The sequence below is a fragment of the Labrus mixtus genome, chromosome 2 (genome assembly GCF_963584025.1).
Source record: "Labrus mixtus chromosome 2, fLabMix1.1, whole genome shotgun sequence".
Classification (NCBI taxonomy): domain Eukaryota; kingdom Metazoa; phylum Chordata; class Actinopteri; order Labriformes; family Labridae; genus Labrus; species Labrus mixtus.
The window spans coordinates 31,428,936-31,450,885 of NC_083613.1; the positions used below are offsets into that span (position 1 = coordinate 31,428,936).

A 21,950-nucleotide genomic window follows, 5' to 3' on the forward strand; every position below is an offset into this window, starting at 1 on the left:
ACATCTTGTTAGCGAGAATTTTTTTAACTGGATATTTAAATTCTTAAGACATTTATTGGCAATTTTCAGATTTTTTTCAGAAATGTGACATATACTTTGTCTTCAGAAAATTTCATCTGGAATTATTTGGAAGTTTTCATTGTTGCTGAAATCTTTAAACGATAAATTTTCCCACATAGCCGGAGCCATTCCCTAACGTTATCATATCCTTCCTCAGTGTCTTTAAAAGGTCAGCACCTCCTACAGACAGTGTACATCGTTAAGAATCATCCAGTTTGTCCTGCAGGTATAAGATATAAAGCAATGAAGAAGGAGTCAGACGTTTATACTTGACCTGCTTTATTTACTAAAATATATAAACACATCAGCTGCACATTACACCGATCATTAGAAACAGAATGAGAGCATGAAAGTAGAGTCAAAAGATAAAAAAGGACAGTTCAGAAAAGATAGGAAATGTACAGATAAACTGTCTAAAATCCACCAACAAGTGAAGAAACCCCACACTTCCTACCCACCCTGAAAATGGGAGAATATACAGAATTGATTGCTGAGGGTCTTAATGGGGGTCTTCACTTCTTTATGTTAGGTGATAGGATTTTAAGAGAAGCAATACCAGCACACATTAATTTTTTTTTCCAGTACAAAAATTAGCTGATGAGCTGCTTGTGTCTCTTGTCTTTTAGACGAGCCTTGTCTTGGCCTCTCTGGGGAACGTTGGTGTCGCTCTGGCTGAGCGTCGTCCGGGACACTGTGGACATGCCGTCGACAAACTTGGTCTTGAAGAGGACGTTGGCGTTGGTGAACATGCCGTCTTTTAGAGACACCACCACAAACTGCAGGAGAGAAATTAAGAGTGTTCAGGTAATTGAATTTATAAAATACGACCATCTCATTAGAACATGTGCCTGTGATGCAACATACCTGGGAGTGTCTAAAATGTGTGCGCAGCATCTGTCCGATGTTCTGTGTGTGTGAGAGGTCCAAGGCGGCGTCCACCTCGTCTAAGATGTAGATGGGAGCCGGTTTGAACAGCAGCATGGCCAGGATGAGAGACAAGGCCACCAGGGATCTGAAAAACACAAAGAGGGGACTCAGTACGTCTACATCTCTAAAATATAATCCTGAATGACCGCACAAGTACTCCTGCTCACCTTTGACCCCCGCTGAGCTCACTAAGGTTCTCCTTCCAGGTGTTGCCCAAGGCCACCTTGAACTCCAGGCCATCCAAGACCCCGCGGCCCTGCGGAGGAGCCAGTTTGGCCGTGGCTCCGGGCAGCAGAGTGGAGAAAATAGATCCAAAGTCTTTGTTTACCTGCAAAGACGAGCAACGAGTTACATGAAGGCTAAAACTACAGGAAGCACAGTACAATGTGTTTTCATGCATATCCAGGATTCTGGTCACGCTTCACTCCTTAAAATCTGGAACATCCCTTCTCTTATTAAGTGCATCATATCCAGAAGTTAAACCTGGTCCTAAATGTTTTGTCGGTCTGTATATTTAGTCTCTATTTCCAGCTAACGTTGGGATGTTTGACTGACATAAATATCAGTCAAGAAATTATTTTGTTTAAAAGGGAGACAACGTTTTTTTAAGGAGGTGTTTGCACATCCAAATATCTCATGAGGTCGGTGCGTAAGGCGACAAACTCTTAACTTTGTCAAGGTTCAGAGGGACTGAAACGTTGTGATTTTTCTAATAAATTGGTCACCTTCTGCCAGGCCAAGTTCAGAGCCTCGTTCTTCTTCTGGTCCAGCTCCTCGATGGTCTGCAAGATTTTGGCTTTGTCATTCTCCACGATCCTCTTCTTCTTCATCAGGTCATTGTACTTTAAAAAAAGAAAAGAAAAAGGGGACACAACAGTTGTGTGAGACGGCTGTTGTTTTAATCGAGGGGGGGGGGGGGAGGTCTTTTAGTCTGCGTCTCTCTGCCCTCACCCTCTCCTCGGCCTCGTTCAGCATGTTCATGGCTCTCTTGTTGACGTTCCTCTCCAGCTTGGCCGTGGTCTCCTCCAGCTTCTTCAGACGCTGACCGGCTTCTCGGGGGTTGTTGGTCTTGAAGTCGTAGGAGGTGTTGGGCTGGCCGAAGAACTGGCGCTCCGAGGGGATCCAGTCATGTTCCTCCAGCATCCGGGACACCTGAGGGGAAGAAACAAGAATGAAGGAAGGAGGGGGAAGAAGTTTTATTTTACAGGATGCTAATCTTAATAGATGAGATTTAGATGATGGAAATATCTGTGTGTGTGTGTGTGTGTGTGTGTGTGTGTACCTTGTCCGCAGCGTCCTGGGAGTCCTTGCGGTGTTTACTGATGTTGTGTTCCAACTCTTTGATCTTCAGCTGGACTTCGTTGTTCTGCTCTCTGATTTGATTGGCCTCTGAGCTCTTTCCCTAGGTTTAAAAAAAACAACAACAACAGATTTTCAACCAAAAGCTGGCGTGCGTCAAAGGCCCTTTACATAGCGCCGTTTCACTACAGGGGTCATCATTACACCTTTTTATAAACACACAGTGTCTGTGACAGAAAGAGAGTAGAGGAGAGAGAGCGACAGCGATGTCACCTGGACTCGATTTGTATTCCTACTACTACTGTATTTACCTTGAGCTCTTTGTCCTGAGCCATGATCACTTCCTTCTGTTTGGCGAGCTCCTCCTGGGCGTTACGCACGTCCTCCTGCACACACAGAGAGAGAGAGAGAGAGAGAGAGAGAGAGAGAGAGAGAGAGAGAGAGAGAGAGAGAGAGAGAGAGAGCGAGCGAGCAAACGATGACAGAAAATCAGATGACTGTCATAATAACCAGACAACTTGAAATAATTTAACGTGACTGTGTCATCTCCTAAAAAGAGAATCATTAAACTAAAATCTGTGAGGGTTTAAACTGTCTGTGTGTATTAAATGATATACACACCTTGTTCTGTGCTACAGTGCAGGCCATGCTGTCGATCTGCTCCTGGATGGCCTTCGTTGCTTCGTCTACAGCCTGAATCTGCTGCTCGTAACCCGCCTGCTCCCTCCGCAGCTCCTCCAGCTCCAGGGCCACGGCCTCAGACTCCTGTTAAACACACACGAGGTCAAGTCATCAGCTACACAGAGAAAGAGAGAATAAAAAAACTCTGAACGGGTAGATATGATAGCTGCGTCGCCGTACCTGCTGCTTCTGCTTCAGCTTCTTGTTGAAGGCGTCGGCTTTGGCCTTGGCGGCGTTGAGTTTCTGCTGGGCGGCCTTCAGCTCCTTCTCTCGCTCTGCCTCGGCGTTCTTCATCTTGTTCTCCAGCACCTTGTACTTCTCTTCGGCCCGTTTCTGCACCTCCTTGGTGACGCGCAACGTCTCCTCGCTCTCCTCTGAAACACACAACCAGTGAGGATGTTAGTTGGTGTTCAGCGGGGAGCTAAACATCACGTTTAAAAATGGACAGCGGTAGGTAATTGAGAAAATGAGCGTCTTTGAGCATGTTTGTGCATTCTGACCGATAGCCTTGCGCAGCCTCTCCAGCTCCTCCTGCTGCTGGTGGAAGGAGCTCTGCTGCACTTTGGCCTGCAGGATCTGCTCCTCCTCCACCTTCAGTTCATGCTGCTGCTTCAGCTGACGGTACCTGGAGGGAGAACACGAGGTGAGGTGAGGAGAAACAACAGCAGGACAATGTGAGAGCTGGTTTCTTGGCAGTGAGGAGACGCTAATGACAGGACTGACTAGGACACTTTGCAGTATAAAAATAACAGCTCCCTCTAGTGGACAAACTGTGGAAAGGCAACACTTTTTAAATGTCCATATTTATGCTTAGGTATTCCTGTAATGCAATTTCTCATCATTTATTCCGAGGTATAAAAAAAGTAGAGAGTCATTTCTGTCCAAAATTAATTTTCACTAATTGTTATCTTGGCTTAATTCATTGTCAAGCTCCAATTAGAGTAGATTCAATGCATGCTGTAATCGTGTGTGTGTGTGTGTGTGTGTGTGTGTGTGTGTGTGTGTGTGTGTGTGTGTGTGTGTGTGTGTGTGTGTAATGTCTCGTACTTCTCTGCGATTCCCTTCAGGCTGGACAGTTGTCGTTCAGTTTCCTGCAGCTGGGCTTCACTCTCATTCAAGTTGTCCCGAACCTCCTTCAGCTCCTGCAGGCTGGACAGAACGGACGCCGACTGAGAGCGAGCACCTGGACGAGGTAAAAGCAAATTTAGAAATTTGGGTTGTTGCATTCTTCAGCTCGTTAACTGACCTCGAAATATCGAGTGCATGACTCTCACCTCCGCTCAGAGTTCCCTGAGGATCAAAGATGTCCCCTCCAAGAGTGACAGTCTTGGTCATCACCTGCCTATCAAAAGCCACCCTCTTGGCGTTGTCCAGGGTGTCGCACACCAGCGTGGAGCCGAAGACGTACTCCATGGCCTTGCGCAGGTCAGACTCGTAGCCCACCAGGGACAGAGCCGTGTGGACGTTGTTCTCCCCAACCTGACAGCAGAGAGAGAGAGAGAACAGACAGAGGAGTCAGAGAGAGTTGGGATTGTTGTGTTTTTATTTTTCCAAACCAATCAGCCTTCAGATCCCTCACCAGGCCCTTGGCAGCGTTGACCACTCTGTCATTGAGTGTCTTGGCAGAGATCTTGTTCAGCGGGATGATGGTGTACCTGCGCTGCAGCTCTCCCTTCTCCAGCAGCTTTTTACCGGTCACCTGGCAACCGCAAAAAAAAAAACAACAACACAGAAATGACTCCTCTTAGATTGACCAAGATGTCTGCAGATGAACTTAGAGCATCACATCAGTGCGCCAAAGTTCACACCCACCTCTGTGTCAACGACAATGTTATAGAGCCGCCCCCCTGCAACGACCTCCAGCCCGGTCGAGTAGGAGAGGTCACGGACTGTGATCAGGTTAGCTAGCAGACCCTTCACTTTGCTGCGGTCCCATCCTCGCTCTGGGTCCCTTTAAGACAAAAAAAAAGGAAACGCATTAAAAATAATTTGCAAGTGTTGCTGAATCTCAGTGAGTTTCATGTTTTATAAGAAAGTCTATGACCTCTTTCTTACACTCTAAAAAAAGCATAAAACAGATGCTGTGACTAAATCTAGATTTTATTCCCATTACATAAATTCCCAGTGTAGATGCAGCCAAACTTAACCCTGAGAAAATGTGTGAATATCTGTAATAATTAAAAAACACCAAGCAGCAAATAATAATAAAATGAAGTCAGTACAGAAGTGCAAGAAGACTGCAGTTCCTCAAGTGTCCACAAGAGGGCGAGGCTGGCTGCAAGAGCCAAAGAATCCCTTCCAGGTCCAGCATTAAAACGCCCAGAAGTGAAATCTGATCCAACATTCATACAACACTCAGTACAGGTTAAAGAGATGAGTCTAGACATAAATATATTCTTACTTGTAGTCGAAGCGCAGGTTGGGGAAGCGAGACATGAGCCTCTCGTATGTCTCTTTGAGTTTAGAGGCCTCTCTGGACAGCTGCCTTCTCTTCTCCAGCAGACTCTCCTCCTTCCCATCTGCATTGAGACACAGACACGAGGAGACACATCACATGCTGCCGTGAGAGCAGAAGCTGTGTGCATACTGCATATAATCTGTCTTTTTTTAAATTAGCCTTCACTGATCATTGTCGTCTGATGTTTGTCCATACGGAGACTGAAACACTGACTTGTTCTTTTTTAGGTCTACATCCAACACAAGAGTACAGGAACTTATAATCTTTGGTCCTGGAAACTTTTCTTACTGCTGTCTCACTTATATTTGTGTATGGATTCTCATTGTTCGGTTTTCAGAATTGAATCTACGCTTAAACTGGCAACAGCTCTTTTTATCTATTTTTTAAATTGGGATTCATGGCTGAATTTCAGTGTCATTCATTTAGGTTGTTATGTTTTTTTTAATTTTTTTATTGTGTACCGTCTTAAGCCAAGTTTGATGAACCCCACGTTTGGATAAAAACCTGACAGAAAAGAAGTAGCCTTTGTTGGATCGAATACAGTTTTTGAAGGTCTCGTCTAGCAATCGAAAGCATTTTTACTCCGTCTTGTCTTGGTCTCAGGCCGGGCGGACTCCAGGTTTTCAATCAAGATCATTCAAGACCACCACTGAAAGGCTTTGTTTTTTTAACATGTCATTACTGTGATTAAAAGGAAAACGCCTCTTACAACAAAAAACTTAAATTCATTCATAATTAGATTTTTATCCCCCGGGTTACGGCCACAACCTTCCTGGTGTTAAGGACACGCCCCCTGCTCACAAGATGATGATTTTTCAGGGATATTAATGGTCTTGGTCTTGACTCGGTCTCGATCCCTAAATATCTTGGTCTAGTCTCGGAGAACTCTGGTCTCGTGTATTTCTTGGTCTCGGTCAGTGTAATCTTGACTACAGCAGTAATGTACAGTACCTTCATAGTTGAGTTTAGCTAGTTCAGCCTGGAGTTTCTCCCTGCTGCTCCTGACAGCCTGCAGGGCATCCTGGTCTTTCTTGTAGCCACCGTCCATCTTCTTCACCTCAGCCTGTTTGGTCTTGAGCTCTGCCTGTGCATGCTTCAGGGTCATCTGGGCCTGGAGAGAACGGAGGACGGAGGAGAGGGGAAAGATTCAAACTTGTGTTCAATTCAAAATTTCCGTCCTTTAAAAAGTAGCATTAAAACACATCTCAGGTGTGTTACGGTGTCCTCACCTGCTTGGCCTCGGTGTCTGCCTTGCTCATGTCGTTCTTGCAGGTCATCATCTGTCCAGCCAGCGTGGCCTCCTCTCCGTCCTCATTGGTTGAAAGGCCGGCGGACACAGCTCTGAAATGCTGCTCAGCTGCTTCCAGAGCTGCGCTGTCTTTCTGCCCCTCCTCCCGAAGAGCCTGAAGCTGCTCCGTCGACTTAGAAACCTCCTTTTCTTTCACCACAAGCATTTTCTTGTCCTGCGGACGAAGGAAAAACCGCACGTTTAGATCGAGAATTTCAACAAAAAGACTCCCCGTGTCATAGACTCACAGCAGTGAACATATTGTTCCGTTACCTCCTCCATACTCTTCACAAGCTCCTGTCTCTTCTTGGTTTCATCTTTGACATTCTGCTTTTTCAGATCGAGCGCACTCTGAGCTTTAGCGTCCACTCTCTGCACATCAGCAAGAGCCTCCTCCAGGGATTTCAAAACCCCGTTCACCTCCTACAGAGAAGCAGATCAACAATAAACACATTAAGGTTCAAAACAAATCCAGACCATACAGGACCAGAATCTAAACTTAGAAGCAGGACATACTGGCTGTGTGTATACTGGCATATTTCCTTAATGTCTGATGATATAGTAAAGTCAATTTAAGATTTAATTCAGTAAATATCTTACATATTGGATCATTAAATATCAACTCTTATAACTTATTTGAAAAAACACACATGAAGAATTGTGAACAAAGGGTTTGTGTTGGCTATCAGCTAAAGTGTTGTTCTAAACTTCGGTACAGGCCTTTGTTTTCACAATCAGCGCATCTCTACTAAATAAAATGTCACATTCATCCTGCCATGTCTTTTGAATTTGACAGAAAAAAAATGAAAAACTAGATTAACCAGGGAGTGATCCAAGAATGAGGCAAAAAGACTGACGAAAAGATCCTCAAATAATTCTCAAACTGCAGCCTAAAAACCTTTTCAAAGAGAAACATTGTTGAATGTGCTGAAGGTTCACAGTGTACCTGGTCTTTTTTCTTTTGCAGCTCCTGAATCTGGGCTGAGAGCTCCTTGACTTTGCTCTCGTTCTCAGCCATGCACGCCTGCATCTTTGTGATGTTGTCCTGCAGCCCCTTCAGGTTGTCGGCCGACTTCAGCTTCGTTTCCTCTGCACACACAAACAGCCAGGCCACATAGAGCCGGGACAAGTGCTGGATCTCACGCATCAGCTTCTGGTACTCCAGGTATGATGATCGTTCCTGAGGCGGAGGGAAGGTTAAAAAAAAAAAAAAAAAAAAAAAATGTTTCATCCCTGTCATTACACTACAGCAAACAGGAAATGTGTCATTTTGCAGTGCACCTACCTCTTGCAGTTTCTGCATGGTTGGAGTGATTTCCTCATCCAAAATCTTAAAAAGTAAACAAACAAAAGTTGAAAATTCAACATTTGTTGACGTTTTTTTAATGCAACATTTTAAAATGAAGGTGCTGTCAGAACATACCGTCTGAATCTCCTTCAGCTTTGCTTCCTTCTTCTCGATGGTTTTCTGAGCGCTGATCTTTTTACACTCGTACATCCTGGTCCCTGCTGCCTCCTCAATCATGGCGAGGATCTGCAAGAACACGGTAACTCATTAAAAGACCCAGAATGTACTAAAGTGCCGATGGTGGGTGGGACTACAGAGAACATGTGTTTCTTACCTCTGGCGGCTTCATGTTCAGCACTTTGGTGATCCTCCCCTGAAATATTAGAAACATCACTTCAATATTAATACTGTAAAAAAACAACAACACCAAACACAGGAGAGACGAGACTGACCTGCATGATGAGAAAATGTGGGTTGTTGACGTTGAGGCCGACAGAGCAGAACAAGTCCTGCACCCTGGTGTTGTTAGCATTGACTCCGTTGATGAGGTACTTGTTCCTGCCACCAATGACCACCTTTAAAAAAAAGTACAACATAATTTTTAAATTTTTGGCAGTGCACCCAATAACATCGTACACTGCAGGGACTTTTAAAATCGTAGTGTCTTTCAGAATTTCTTTGCAAACCTGTCTGGTGACGGTGATCTCGTCGTGGGTTTCAAATCCCAGGGGACTCTGGCTCTTGTTGGCGTTGTCGAAGGTGATGGACACGGTGGCCTTGGTGATGCCACCCTGTCCATTTTTGTAAACCAAGTCCTGGAGGTTGGACGCTCGCACCTATCGGGAAGAATTCAACAGAGAAACGATTCAAGATCTAACCTTTTGGGTAATTGTTGACTGAGAATGAAGATGTAGCGTACATTATTAGAAAAGAAAAGCCACTAGTACGACCACCAAAACAAATGCATGGCTGCGATACTCAACCTGCAGCGCTGCAACGTATCGGTACTAGACCTTCTGTCTGATGAAGGACAAAAACGTTTCTAATAAATGTGTTTTGGAAACGACACCCACCCTGCAAAGACAGAGCGCCACCGCAGCTCGTTCATCCCATCTGCCGTCAGACTGTTTAATCAGACTCTTTAACAACATCACCACTCAAATATGTGTTTTTAATTTTAATAACAATAACTCTTTCACACAAGTGGAAGTGTACACACCTTGTATTATTTCTCCCTTTATTTAACTGATGTAAATATCTTTGATTTTTAACTTCTTAACTCCTGTTTCCTATTTTCTTGAGCTGTTGTAACGCAAAAATTCAATAAAGGGATCAATAAAGTTTATCTTTGCAATTTAGACAGTTTGCTGGATGTCACCCGTATGTTACTTTAAAAAAAAAAAAAAGATATTTGAAAAGTGAAACATTGGCAGCAGAAATGATTAATTGCAAGTCATTTAGAACAACCTTTATTTGGTTTAAATTTTATTTAAGTACTTTAAATTGTGACTTTTGTCATGCATGGAGTTTATGAGTAGGTAAACACTTTTTAAAGTTAATAAATTATTCATAGCACATGCAATTTATTAGTTTGTTTGTGCACACCACCCTGCAGAAGCCACCCCAGTTAATAAGACCTGCAGACGCCCCTGCTCGTTATTTAGTATTAAAAGTAGGTCAACACGTACGACTCTAATATCATAAAGCTTATTTAAGTCATGGTTGATAATGTACTTACATGGGAGAGATTAGAAATGCCCAAAAGGAAACATATGGAGTCTAAAATATTGGACTTTCCGCTGCCGTTCAGTCCTGTGATGGCGTTGAAAAGCGGGTCAAATCCGTTGATCTCCGTCCTCTGCGCGTAGGATTTGAACCCATCAACAATAACAGACTTAATGTGCATGTTCAGTCCGTCCTCTCTCTCCGCGGGGTCCGGAGGCTTATAATGTGGTGTTAAAAATCAAAAAACTTCACTTAAAAAAAGCCGAAACGCCAGGATACAGCCCCGTGTTTACAACCGACAAGCCGGGGAAAAACTGCTTCTTCTTTTCCTCTCACTTGAATTTTGGCGGCAGTTAGACATGAAGGACCCCGCAGGTCTGTCCCGTCTGTGAGAAGAAAAGTATCGTATCTTAAAGCGAATCCCACGAATTACGCATGAACAACAATGAATCAGTCTAAAATCATATGACGTTTAAAGGCAGAATTAAAACAACGCCACAATATAATAAATGTATATGAAAGATGATTTAATTTCGACAGGCATAATGTGGAACTACTAAAAGTGGGTCCATATTTTGGCTCCATCTGTAGGCGGAGCGCCAAACTACAAGTGGAAAATACAGGAAGGATACAAATAAATCATTCAAACAATCAATTATTGTTATGATAAGAGGTTTTATGTACTTTGTTCAATGTTTAATCATGTAAGTTAATGAAAACTAAATTATGTGAGAATTGTACACACCATTAAAAACAGCAGAATTACTTTGTCAAGAAAGGTTACTTAGATTTATAAATGAAGGATAAACTCCATAAGAAGGAAAACATCAAACGTGGGATCAAGTACCATAAAAAGGGACAAGTAGTTCAGTGTAACTTAAACTAGATATGAAAATAAATAAAGTTAGAGTCTGTAGCATTTTCATAAGCAAATAAAAATAGACTTGTACAAAAGTAATGCTACTAAATCATCACCAGGCTTAAACCTCTGGTGTTGAAAAATTAAGTTACTGTGGAAGTGCAAAAAACATGCAGTTCCTCGAGTGTCCTCCTGAAGCAGGCTCTAACACCAACTCCTTCATGAAAATCGTGACCCAATTTTCTGAAATTTTCTTCAACCAATCCGATTTATTGAATGAAAAATAGTGCAGTTTGTACTTTAGATGGTACGAAACATGTGACGGAATAAAGAGTAGGAACAAAACCAGCATGTCTTAATAGACGTTTTTCTTTCCAGTCACCTGTTAGCGGCCCACTGAAAACGGCTTCACGACCCACTTTTGGGTCCCGTACCACCAGTTCAGAACCACTGCTCTAAAAGACACAGGAGTCACATACACATCCCATATGAAATGTCCCTTTTGACAGCATTAACATGGTTACAGGGGTCCAATTTGAATGTTGTGTTTGCAAGCTGGAACAAAAAAATGCTACTGACTCCACCTTTAAATGATTCATTGTTTTCATGGATATTTTTTGGCTAACTGAATGCCTGAATAAGTTGTTTAGCTAGGACCAAGCTCAGTGATCTTAAGAAAGGACAGACAAGCATGACGACTTAACTTTGAAGAAAGCTAAAAACAGACAGACAAAAGCATGAAACTTGTAGTTGTTTTATTTATTTCAGATTTAAAATTCACATTGATTTCAACAATAGAGCATTTTTACGTTTGTACACGGTGATGACGTGTTTTTCGCACAGAGCCCAACTGGTGGCAGAAAGCTAGCTAGCGGTAGTTGGTTGTCAGTTCACATCAGAAAGTTATGGACCATCTGGACGCCTTCAACAATTATATTTATTGTTTGACAGTGGAAGACAAGTCGTCTTACAGTGACACGCTAACCTTTAGCAATGGGGTGAGGTTTCCTGACCCGCTCTCACTGTCGAGTCAGTGGGTCAAGGATCCAACTAAGTTACCATAGTTACAGTGGCGGTACATCTATGAACACCTTGTGGAGAAACCTATCGTCTACTACACTAAAGAAAAACTTGAGACATACATATCTCTGGACACATACAGTTTGTTCTTTGTGGTCATGTCCAGGACGCTGAATAAATACTGAGATTACCGATGGATTTTGTGTATTAAGGACCGACATTACTTCATAACTAGCCACATCACATTACTAGGACATAAAATGCAGCTATACAAGACGTGGACTACAAATAAACAAGTGAAACAACTACACACTGACCGCTAACTGCACTTGAATTGCTGAGTCAGAGTTAACTCTTTGTTCATTGTTATATAACTGTTTAGTGTATTTTAGAACAATGTAAATCCCTTTAAGTACTCCAAATTGGTCAATAGGGCGCCAAAGGAACGAGTCCTAAAACCTGGAAGTAAGTTAGCATTTTAGCACCATGGGGTCTATCCTCTCAAAGTCTATCAGGATTTTGAATGGGTTTGTGGTTAGACACCTGAAATAAGGTCTGTGGTTAACACAAGCTAAAGAGATGTTTGCGTTTTGTTAGACCACATAAACTACGTTAGGTAATACCCCGACATGTGAATGTTGAAGTTTTTACGCGTCCTAAAAAAGGCGCTTGCTAGCAAGTGGCTAAATGTGACTACAGTGGTTGTCGGGGACATTAAAACGTCATCGTGCTGGACACAAACGCTGGGAACTCTCTCACTAGTCCACCTTCCAGCCTCTAGTCGCGCAAACTCTTGTAGATTTATCAATATATAGGCAAATATTAGGTTAATAAACAATGTATTCAACTATGGTTTAGCTAGCTTGTCAAAACCGTTGTTTAGCATATCGGAGATCATCTGAAGCATAACACTAGTGACGTCGAAATCATCCGACTGTGGTGTAGTTCGCTTGTAGCATAGCGTTAGCTTTTATACTTCTGTTGGCTGCATTAACACTTCAAACATCATAAAAATGGCGTTCATCTGTGAAGATTATCCTGCTGAACAAAACGCCTACTCATCATAAACGTGTGTTTGCCACAGAGCTTATTTTCTACAATGATCTAAAAAATCCCATAGGCAAATTCTCCATAGACCTCATGGCGATGCTACTTCCAGGTTGGCCTACAAAAAAACATGATTTGGTCTGTTCTCTACAGCCCAAAAGAAAAGGATACATGGAAAGATCACAAAAGAAGGTTAGAGAGTTACAAATACCAAGTTGTTTAAATTTAGAACAGCAGAATATAAATGTAATAGACATTTAACTGGGAATAACTCATCATCCAAACAACTTTAATGTGATTTAGAATCCACCAACCAGCAAGTTTTATGCATTACTTTGTTTTTGTTCACACACATACCTCACTTGGCACACACACACAAAAACACAAACTATCATTGTGTCATTTGATTATGCATCCAGGGGCACGGGACACATGGACAGACATACAAGATTGAATGCATAGAAGCATATCTGTGATAAAACCACACAGTCTCCTCTGTTGGAGTAAAAGGAGGTGGGCTTGATGTAGGCCCAGTCAAAGTTCGTCAGGTTCAGTGACCGCTGACAGTGCTGGTCGCTGAGCACCACCAGGGCTCGCACAAAAGCGTATTTGGCTGAGCAGCTGGTGGCCGTCACTGTGCGCACCTTGTCAAAGTGCAGCAGGAAGCAGGGGTCATCCTGGAGCAAAAGAAACACAACGACATAGAATTACTTACTTTTTAAAATGCAATACATCCTTTTTAAAATCAGAGCTGACACATTGATTCACTACAATGTAAGGTTGTCCAAATTGTCAATACATTTAGATTCGATACCACGTTTCTTAAATGATACAGTCTCTTCTTTTTAAATGATGGATAGTATCCAAAGGTACCGAAGCCTTAAAAAAACTACAAATCTTCAGGCATTTTTAAACCCAAAGCTGTCGAGAGCTGGAGAGAGAGCAGCAGTAGTCCATTCAAATTCAAAGATCGGTGCCCTTTTGGCGCCACTAAAGTTACATTTATATCTCTTACAGACAGAATGCAGAGGAGCTGACACAGAGACGTTGGCAAATGTATTTGTGCAATCTGCAGTCGACAGTGTGTAGGAGTTTGCTTGCAATTTCTGGAAATTAAAAACTAGAATATCCCCAATATCGAGGTGTCTAGACTTTCAGTTTCTGTTGCCATGGTACCCTGTGTGGCCGCACTTGACAAAGGTTCAGAGGGACTGAAACGTAATAAATTGAAGTAGTGTGCATGATTTTTTCTTTTCGATGCAATAGTTTTAATGTCCTATACGCATCTACTTCGTGAGATAGTTGGACGTGTGCACACCTCCTTTAAAACATCGTGGCCATGCTATCGAATCAGGTATTGACACTGTTTGTATTTTTGCTAGTCTGGTATAAAAGTCTAAAATTGTGGGAGACAACCCTACTAATAATGACTCCAAATATGACAAAAAAGGGAATAAAAGTGAGATTCATGAAATCAAATATCGGAAATCTGTATAAATGTTAATCTCACAGCACTTTGGTCAACTGTGGTTGTTTTAAAGTGCTTAAGAAAGTTGGATTTGATAACATGAATTAAATTGAATTAGAAATTAAAACATGTCACCATTGTTTGACCTGTTAGTCAAAGATAAAGCAATAAAGACTCTGACATTAATATTTATTCGTAAAACACAACTTTCTACATTATTAAAACAGGATAAATGTATCCTCACTTTTAGTATCCTCATCCTGGTACAACTCCCTCACCTCCAAACACAAAACAAAACCTCTCCCGTATAGTTCATCAAGCAAGCAAAAATAATCGTTTCATCCCAACCTACCCTCTCTGAACTGTATGACCGCTCTGTGATCAGGAGAGCCACCCTGATCACAGAGAACCCCTCTCACCCCCCTACATTTTGATTCCAATTAGAGAAAACTGATAACTGATATCCACACAGAAAATCATCGGTGTAAGCAGTGAAAGTGTGAAATGGGAAATTTGAGTTTGGAATAAATAAAAGAGTAAAAGTGTGATTGTGACAAAATTTCAAAAGTCATTCCAAAATGTTTTTTATGATTTAATTTATTCAAGTCCAAGCGGCAAACCTGCTTTCTAAGAAAAAGATGCATAAATCAGCAATGAAAACACTTGAATAAGTGCGACGAGTTACCACATCGGCGTCTCGTCCGTCCACCAGAGTCAGGTCTTGCAGGGACCAGACCTCCGTCCTCCGGTAGCACTCCTGTATGCTGGAGCGTTTGGTGCTGGACTTCTTGGAGCCAGACTTCAGGGGCGCCTGAGATATCTGACATCGCACTATGCTCAACTGCACCACTTTGCCTTTAGCGGCTGCACGGGGGAAAGAAAAGGAAAATTAGGAACTTGTGAACAAAGGTAGAACAATAGAGCTTTAACATATAGCATCTCTATGACTTTTAAAGGAAAATTACACACAAAACAGGGAGACAAAAATATCTCGATGGACCCCTGGAACCATCTTTATATTCATAGAATGAACTAGAGAACAAATATCTGATCAACGACAGAGATGTTCACCTGAGACGCAGAGAAAATGTCTTCCGCCCAATGGCTCCTCAATCTCAATAAACTCCACCAGTCTCTGTTTCGAAGGTCGGAATAAAACTCTCTGCATCTCCTCCTTCAGAAGAGACGACATCACTGGAGACGGAGGAACAGAAGAATCAAGACTGGTTAGTAGGGGTGGTAAAAGAAAATAAAAAAAATCCCTTAAGATGAGAAACTGAAGGCGAGAAGACAACAAGACGAGCGGCGAGAGACGGAAAGTCCAAGCGAGAAAACGATGAAGCGGGTTGTGACACAGAAGGCTGAAACCTGGCAGTGGTCGGGAGGGAGCTGCCGGTCTGACCGCGTTTAAAGTATGTGGTTGTGTGTGTGTGTGTGTGTGAAATGAGCTCATAAACACACACACACTTCACTCTGCAACAATCAGGTTTGTTGATCAATGTTCATGTTTCATTAAAGTACTGCCTACATACCAACCCACCCTGGAGGGATTTAGCAGAAAGGGAGCAATCAAAGGCCAATCTCTTCATCATTTCACTGTTTTTATTGCTTCAATTAAGATCCATTACGGAGCCCAGATGCTCAGGTTTCCTGCTAATATGGATCTCACTCGTGGTATTTACTTCAGTTGAGTGTATCTAACCCAAAGAGTTGACACACTCCTGTGCTGCATGTGTGCTGTACCGTTGTTCTGTGATTTATTTTTTCCTGTATTGCACACATTGAACGTCTCTTTCCTGCTCTCCGCTGTCTTTCTGTCTCCTTCTCGCTCACATCTCGATGTTGATATATCTAATGTGGCCCGGCGCCCAGTCGTTGTCTGTGATTAAACGGTTGTTGTGTGGGAAAAGGATGTCCCACAGCACTCTGCATGGTTTCCATTACCCTGTAATAATTCAATCTCTGGGAACAGGTACAAGCAGGGTGAAGCACTTAAAATGGAGGAATTTTACAAGCGCATAAATGATGCTATACTTCTTTAGTCATCACAGCTCCACAGGACAATTTTGTAAGGTGTACTTCAATAAGCTGAGAGAACACAATATCACACTTTACAAGTATGTTTTCTGAGTTCAACTTGAGGATAATGGCTTCAGAACAGCGTGGGAGGGACGTCTCTGTAAAGCAAACCAGGGTGAAGGTTTAATTTGATTTGATGTCAGGAGAGAGTGTGGCTCCATTGGATTGGATTTGTCACGTTTGTGAAAAACAAAGACGGGTCGCTCCGCTGCTAAGTGCTTTATTGTTGTTGTTGTTGTTGTTGATGGTTTCTGTGGGTGTTCTCTTGAAAGGCTCTTTGGCTCTGAGATGGAAAGCTGAGCGGATGGGCAGGAAGCAGCGAGGTAAGGAAAGATACAAGTGTTGAATCTCATGAATAACACATGAAGGGTTTTTTGAACTTACTTATCATAAACTTTAACCCCAATGTGTTCGCTGTGTGCAATGAAAGGAGTCTGCATCATGGGACAATAACTGTCGTTTAAAGACCTCAAAAGTTCAAGTTATTGTCACTTGATGAGGGCTCATTTAAGACACTAAAAGAACAATACAGGATGCACATTTAGAACTCTAAAAGTACACAGGTAGCATAGCACAATCAGAGTTTTGCAGTATTTTTGTCATAGGTTATCGAAGGCTCTGAATATTGTCAGACAATATGTCATGTGTAAGACAACATACAGAGTGAGCTTTGCTGTTTGTGGAAACACGCAGTCTAGCTTTAACAATCAGCAAGATATATAAATATATATCTCTTATAATACTGATTAAAGACGGGATGGGAGGGGTTTGGAACAATGCACACATGATTAAAGAGGAGGTGAATAAAGTTGAGGAGTAAAGTCAGATGTGCTCACGGCAAGCAGGAGGAAAGGAGGGTAAAAAAAAGAAAGAGCAGCTGGAAAAAGGTAGAGAAGAAAAGGCTATCAGGATTTTCAAATGACTTTTGAGTTGTTTTCAAGTAACAAAAAAAAAGGCTGACGTGAAGGATACAGAGGAATACCTTTTGGAAAATAAAATAATGCGAAAAGGACGATATGAAAAGAAAATAAGATTTGGAAGAGAATGGAAGGTGAATATTTAAAAAGCTTTATATGTTTAGATGAATTACAGAATGAATGACAGTGATTATGCAGGACGGGCTGCTGAGAAGAAGAAAGATGTGAAAGGAGAGAAAATAATAGATAGGGGAAACGCGTGAGAAAATCCTTAAAAAAGCAGATAGCGATTAATCCGAGGGAGACAGAGAAGAAATGAAAATGATGACAGAGAGGAAGAGGAGCTTCAAGGGGAGCAACTTGAGTAGTAAGAAGGAAGAAGTGGTAAAGAAGAATCCTGAGATGGTACAGAGGTATAATGAGTCCAGGGAAGGAAGAAAGAATTAATGAGGTTTGCACTGTTGTACATTATGCAAACTAGAATAAAGCTAATGAAAACACTTTGTTTAATGTGCAAGCTCAAGGCTAGAATCTTGAGTGGGCCGCTGTAAGAAACCACAAGACTGTCTGCTGGGGATGCATCGGTTCAACATCGGCCGATATCCACCCTGTTGCTCGGCACATCTGCAAATACTGTGGCATGAACCGATGTCAGTAGCCGATGTTTATTTGTTGTGCCAAATCAATTTAATGCTGACATCTAGTAAACCTCACTACTGATTCATAGAAGAGGTTTTTTAATCGGGCAGATGACGTCGTCTGTTGAACAAACTCTGACTTGTTTTCATCAAACATGAGAGAAAATGTCGGCATTGCAGGAGTCTTACACCAAAAGAAATCAAACATCACAATCGGATAAGATGCTACTTCAAACATCTGTATTAGTCCTAATTTTCCAAATCGTTGCAACTCTACTATTTGTATCAGGAATATAGATTCTTGACTTTAACAATTTGGTAATTTCATGGAAATATTATATTTGCACCAAAATGCTTCAGCTCGTGTACTGACCAGAAATAGCGTTAGCGTCTCTTTTGGAGCTTCTTACACAAGTCATGATGTTATGACACCGACAAAAACATGAGAATATTCAACTCAGGAAGATATCAGGGACAGCCTGTCCTGAAATCTTCAGGATTGCACGTTTGAAACAGGCTTAAAAGTAGTATGGGAGGTAGAGACTTCAGTTATCAGGCCCCTCCCTTTAGGAACCATCTACTGGTCCGGGTCAGACAGCAGACAACCTCTCCACATTTAAGAGTAGACTTAAAGCTCTTCTTTTTTTTTGTTGATAAAGCTTATAGTGAGTGCTGACTCAGGCTTGGACCAGCCCCGAGTTATCCTGCTATAGGCTTAGACTGCAGGGGGATCAGACACACTGAACTCCTGTCTCTCTTTCTTTCTCCCTTGTTTTGTAGGTCCCTGTGGATCATTTCAATTATGTGGGCCTGACTCCAGCGTGCTACAACTATTAATATCAGTCTTACCTTTATTATTATTACCATCTTTACCATCATTATTCTTATCACTGTTTTAGAGCGGCTGGACTCCAACTACTAAAACTGACATTATCAGTCCAACCTCCATTTTCATCATCATCATTTGACATGCTAACATTAGACCTGTGGACTTTAAGGGTCATAAATATTAGAGATAAGTCTATCTTTATTAAGTTGCTGTTCCTGCTCATACGTTGACCAGCATTATTGGGCAGGTTTGTTCCTCTCTTTCCTTCTCTTTTTGCAAACCGTACACAGTCGTATCAGATGGCTGTTCAACATGCGGTTTCAACCTGTTAAAAGGAAGTACTCTTTGCCACTGTTACTTTGCTAAATGTTGCCAAGTGTGTGCTCATGATGGATTAATGTTGGGTCTCAAGCACAGACTGTAAATATTAAAGGACGAAGCCTGAGTGACGTCACCCATCTGTTCCTGCAGGGGGCTCTGGAGGCTCATCAGCAGCAGCCGCCATGTTGGAAATCCTGTCTCAGCCTAACTTTCAGTCACCCTAACGACAGGCTGAGAGCTGGAGCTGAGGCGGGTTTTAAGCCTCTTGAAAAGCGGCTAAACCTCGCCGTGAGCCTCGCCCCTAACGATGCATAAATGATTTACAAAATCAAAAGGGATGCGTTGTAAAAAAAAAAGTGTGTGCCCATGAGGTCAATTATTAACCAGACCTATATTGTTTTTCGAACCAGGCTCATTACAGGCTCATTATTGAAAAGGGTATTAATGCGGGGCGCATGGAGCCGGCATCAAGCTGTGGTCTACCTGCTCGTCCTGTAAAGGGTCTTGAGATAACATTTGTTATAAATCTGGCACCACACACATGAAAATTGACTCACTGATTGAATGATTTCAAAATGTCTGCACTGGTGTTACAAAAAATATTTAAGTCTGCAATGTTCATTCTGTCTCCAAAGTGTTGGCCAGGTAAGACTTATAAGAAGATAAAGTTCAGAAGTGATGACAGCCGTGTCTCGTGCTCTCAGTTCAGAGAGTTTATCAGGCCGGTGACCTCTGCCCCAGTCTCAACAGCACTGCAGTGATTCAGTGTTGATTCAACGACACAATGCAGCAGTTTTTTACAGGATATGACACATAATGAGTCGATCTGGTGACACACACACAATCAGGTTTACAGACGTGCAGTAATGCGGCAGAGGATGACGAAGGAAAGTTCAGAGTAAGAGTTGAATTCAATGAAGGGTGTGTCGACAAAGAAACTCAGAAACAAATGACAAAATTAAGAAAGCTATTTTTAAAAGTAAAGACTATTGAACTCCTTTGAAGACGCGTCACATTTCTTAAGATACTTAGGCAAACTGTCCGAGATGTAAAATAAAAGAAGGAATATTTATGCATCTGTTTTGGCTCTTTGATTTGTTGAAAGTTTCTAGAACTCTAGAAAAAAGCTTTGAAAATATAACTTCATTTAATCTCGTTTTTATTTATGGAACGATGAGCCCAATATTCAGTTAGATCTTAAACAAATTGCAGACTAAAGCCCGGCAGATTAATCGGCCGGCTGATAATATATCGGCCGATATCAGCAGTGACTTTCAGTATCGGCTAATTTTATCGCAGACATGAGCTGTTATTACTAGATTTATTCACCAGTCAAATATTATTCCCTTTAAGTATCATAGTGTTACACTAGCAGTTGTCTTTCTGGCTGTCATCAGCAGAGTGTGTTATAAGGATTACAACAAGTATTCTCACTCTTCAGAGTGTCAAGCAGCGATGTACGTACATGCATAGTTACTTTCCAGTTGACCATCTTGGCTTCAATTCATATCTTTTCCACAAGTGTTTGATAAGTTCATTTGAGGGATCAACGCACACTCAGAAAATAATGAGGTGCCCGACTTGCCGATCTGATGTCAGAATCGCCATCACGATCGGCAAAATATGTTAACATACTTCTTATGAATTCACATATTGCACATCAACTTTATTCTCAAATATGACTTTTAACATTTACATTTCACTGATCTTCTTTGTAGCATCAACGCTGTTTTTTATGGAGTTAGATCAGTCTCAATATTCACAAATGCACACAGAAGGATTCACAAATGTGTTTTAATGCACACACAAATATATTTAATTCTATATAAATGTAAAACAGAAAAACAGGATTCACAAATGTATTTATTTTTTTGCTGTTGTTGAAACATTCAGACTTTCCGTACTGAAACCTCGTGAACACACTGAAGTCAGAAGAACGACTTCCCAACTCAGAAACTTGGACCACCCGAGCAGCACCTGAACGCAGCACAGTTCACCCAAGTCAAATTTCCTGTGTGTGTGAGCACACTTGTCCAATAAAGCCGATTCTGATTCTGATAGGCCCGCTTGCTAAGAGATGCATTCTGTTATTTTGGAAAAATGAATCCCTCCCCTCACCCCCCAAACCTTTGAGATGTTTCAAGACCAAGTTTCAGACAATTCCCCTTAAAGAAACTGAATTTAGAAAAACACAACTGATGACACATTTTTCAAGACCTTTTATTATTTTCCTACTTTGAAAAACTATTCTCAGGTTTTCAACCAAAAAAAAACCTGGAAAAGAAAGACCTTGAGCTTTTATGGAAACATGAATATATCATAAATATAAAGACCTTGTGTTACTGTTTTTTTTATATCTATTGTGTTTTTGTTTGTTTTAAATAATAAAATCTGTGTATGCAGATTTGCATTGATGCAAGTATGCCGTAAGTCATTTTCTTCTTATTTTATTCATGTATGTTTATGTGTTGTTGTTTTATTTAATGTAAAGTAAACAGTATATTTTGTATTGTCAATTAAAAAAACATGGACATTATAAGATGAACTTCTTATTCCACATCATGCCCCATTAAATAAAAAACGGTTTCTTATCTTAAATGCACAATAACATATATTAACGGGGGAGCCTCGTCACACTATAGGTACCACGTCATGGTCTGTGGAGCTTCTGATTGGATGTCGATAAAGGGGGAAACCCTTTGCCATCAGGCAGGGCCATCCCCATCCTGACATGCTCTGCACCGTCCTGGCCACCGTCCAATGTCACATTCACACAGAATACACCAGTAACGTACACCATGTTGTCCTGGAACCACTACAGCGATGGTGGTAGTGTCTATAAATAGATTTGAACCCATATTTACATAACATTATTATCACATACACGGTGATTTAAAAAAAAAAAAAAAAAAAAAAAAAGTTGACAATCCGTTTCCGTCCTTTTCGCTTTAAATCGCTGCCTTGTTCCTTTTAAAAACGCCATTAAAGTAAAAACAACAACTGGATGTCTCTGAGTTAGGAAGTAGTCTAACTGGAAAAAGCCACA

General features: G+C 41.6%; 2 protein-coding genes across 2 annotated transcripts; both read right to left on the reverse strand.

Moving 5' to 3' along the window:
- Window positions 1–322: 322 nt before the first annotated feature.
- On the reverse strand, window positions 323–10,027 carry smc2 (structural maintenance of chromosomes 2). Its single transcript, XM_061061539.1, has 26 exons — window positions 9,740–10,027; window positions 8,688–8,837; window positions 8,454–8,576; window positions 8,336–8,374; window positions 8,137–8,247; window positions 7,999–8,043; window positions 7,660–7,893; window positions 6,987–7,136; window positions 6,655–6,888; window positions 6,377–6,536; window positions 5,369–5,486; window positions 4,780–4,918; window positions 4,547–4,666; window positions 4,242–4,446; window positions 4,015–4,150; window positions 3,468–3,592; window positions 3,148–3,341; window positions 2,908–3,051; window positions 2,598–2,672; window positions 2,270–2,389; window positions 1,939–2,139; window positions 1,713–1,829; window positions 1,155–1,315; window positions 925–1,072; window positions 625–836; window positions 323–506 (listed from the first exon to the last, which is right to left on the reverse strand). The coding sequence occupies exons 1-25, from the start codon at window positions 9,905–9,907 to the stop codon at window positions 651–653; spliced, it is 3,603 nt and encodes a 1,200-aa protein (XP_060917522.1). The 5' UTR covers window positions 9,908–10,027; the 3' UTR covers window positions 323–506; window positions 625–650.
- Window positions 10,028–12,598: 2,571 nt separating this feature from the next.
- Window positions 12,599–15,527, reverse strand: exoc1l (exocyst complex component 1 like). Its single transcript, XM_061027426.1, has 3 exons — window positions 15,192–15,527; window positions 14,806–14,984; window positions 12,599–13,329 (listed from the first exon to the last, which is right to left on the reverse strand). Exons 1-3 carry the CDS (start codon window positions 15,310–15,312, stop codon window positions 13,060–13,062), a joined length of 570 nt encoding a protein of 189 aa, XP_060883409.1. The 5' UTR covers window positions 15,313–15,527; the 3' UTR covers window positions 12,599–13,059.
- Window positions 15,528–21,950: the final 6,423 nt, after the last annotated feature.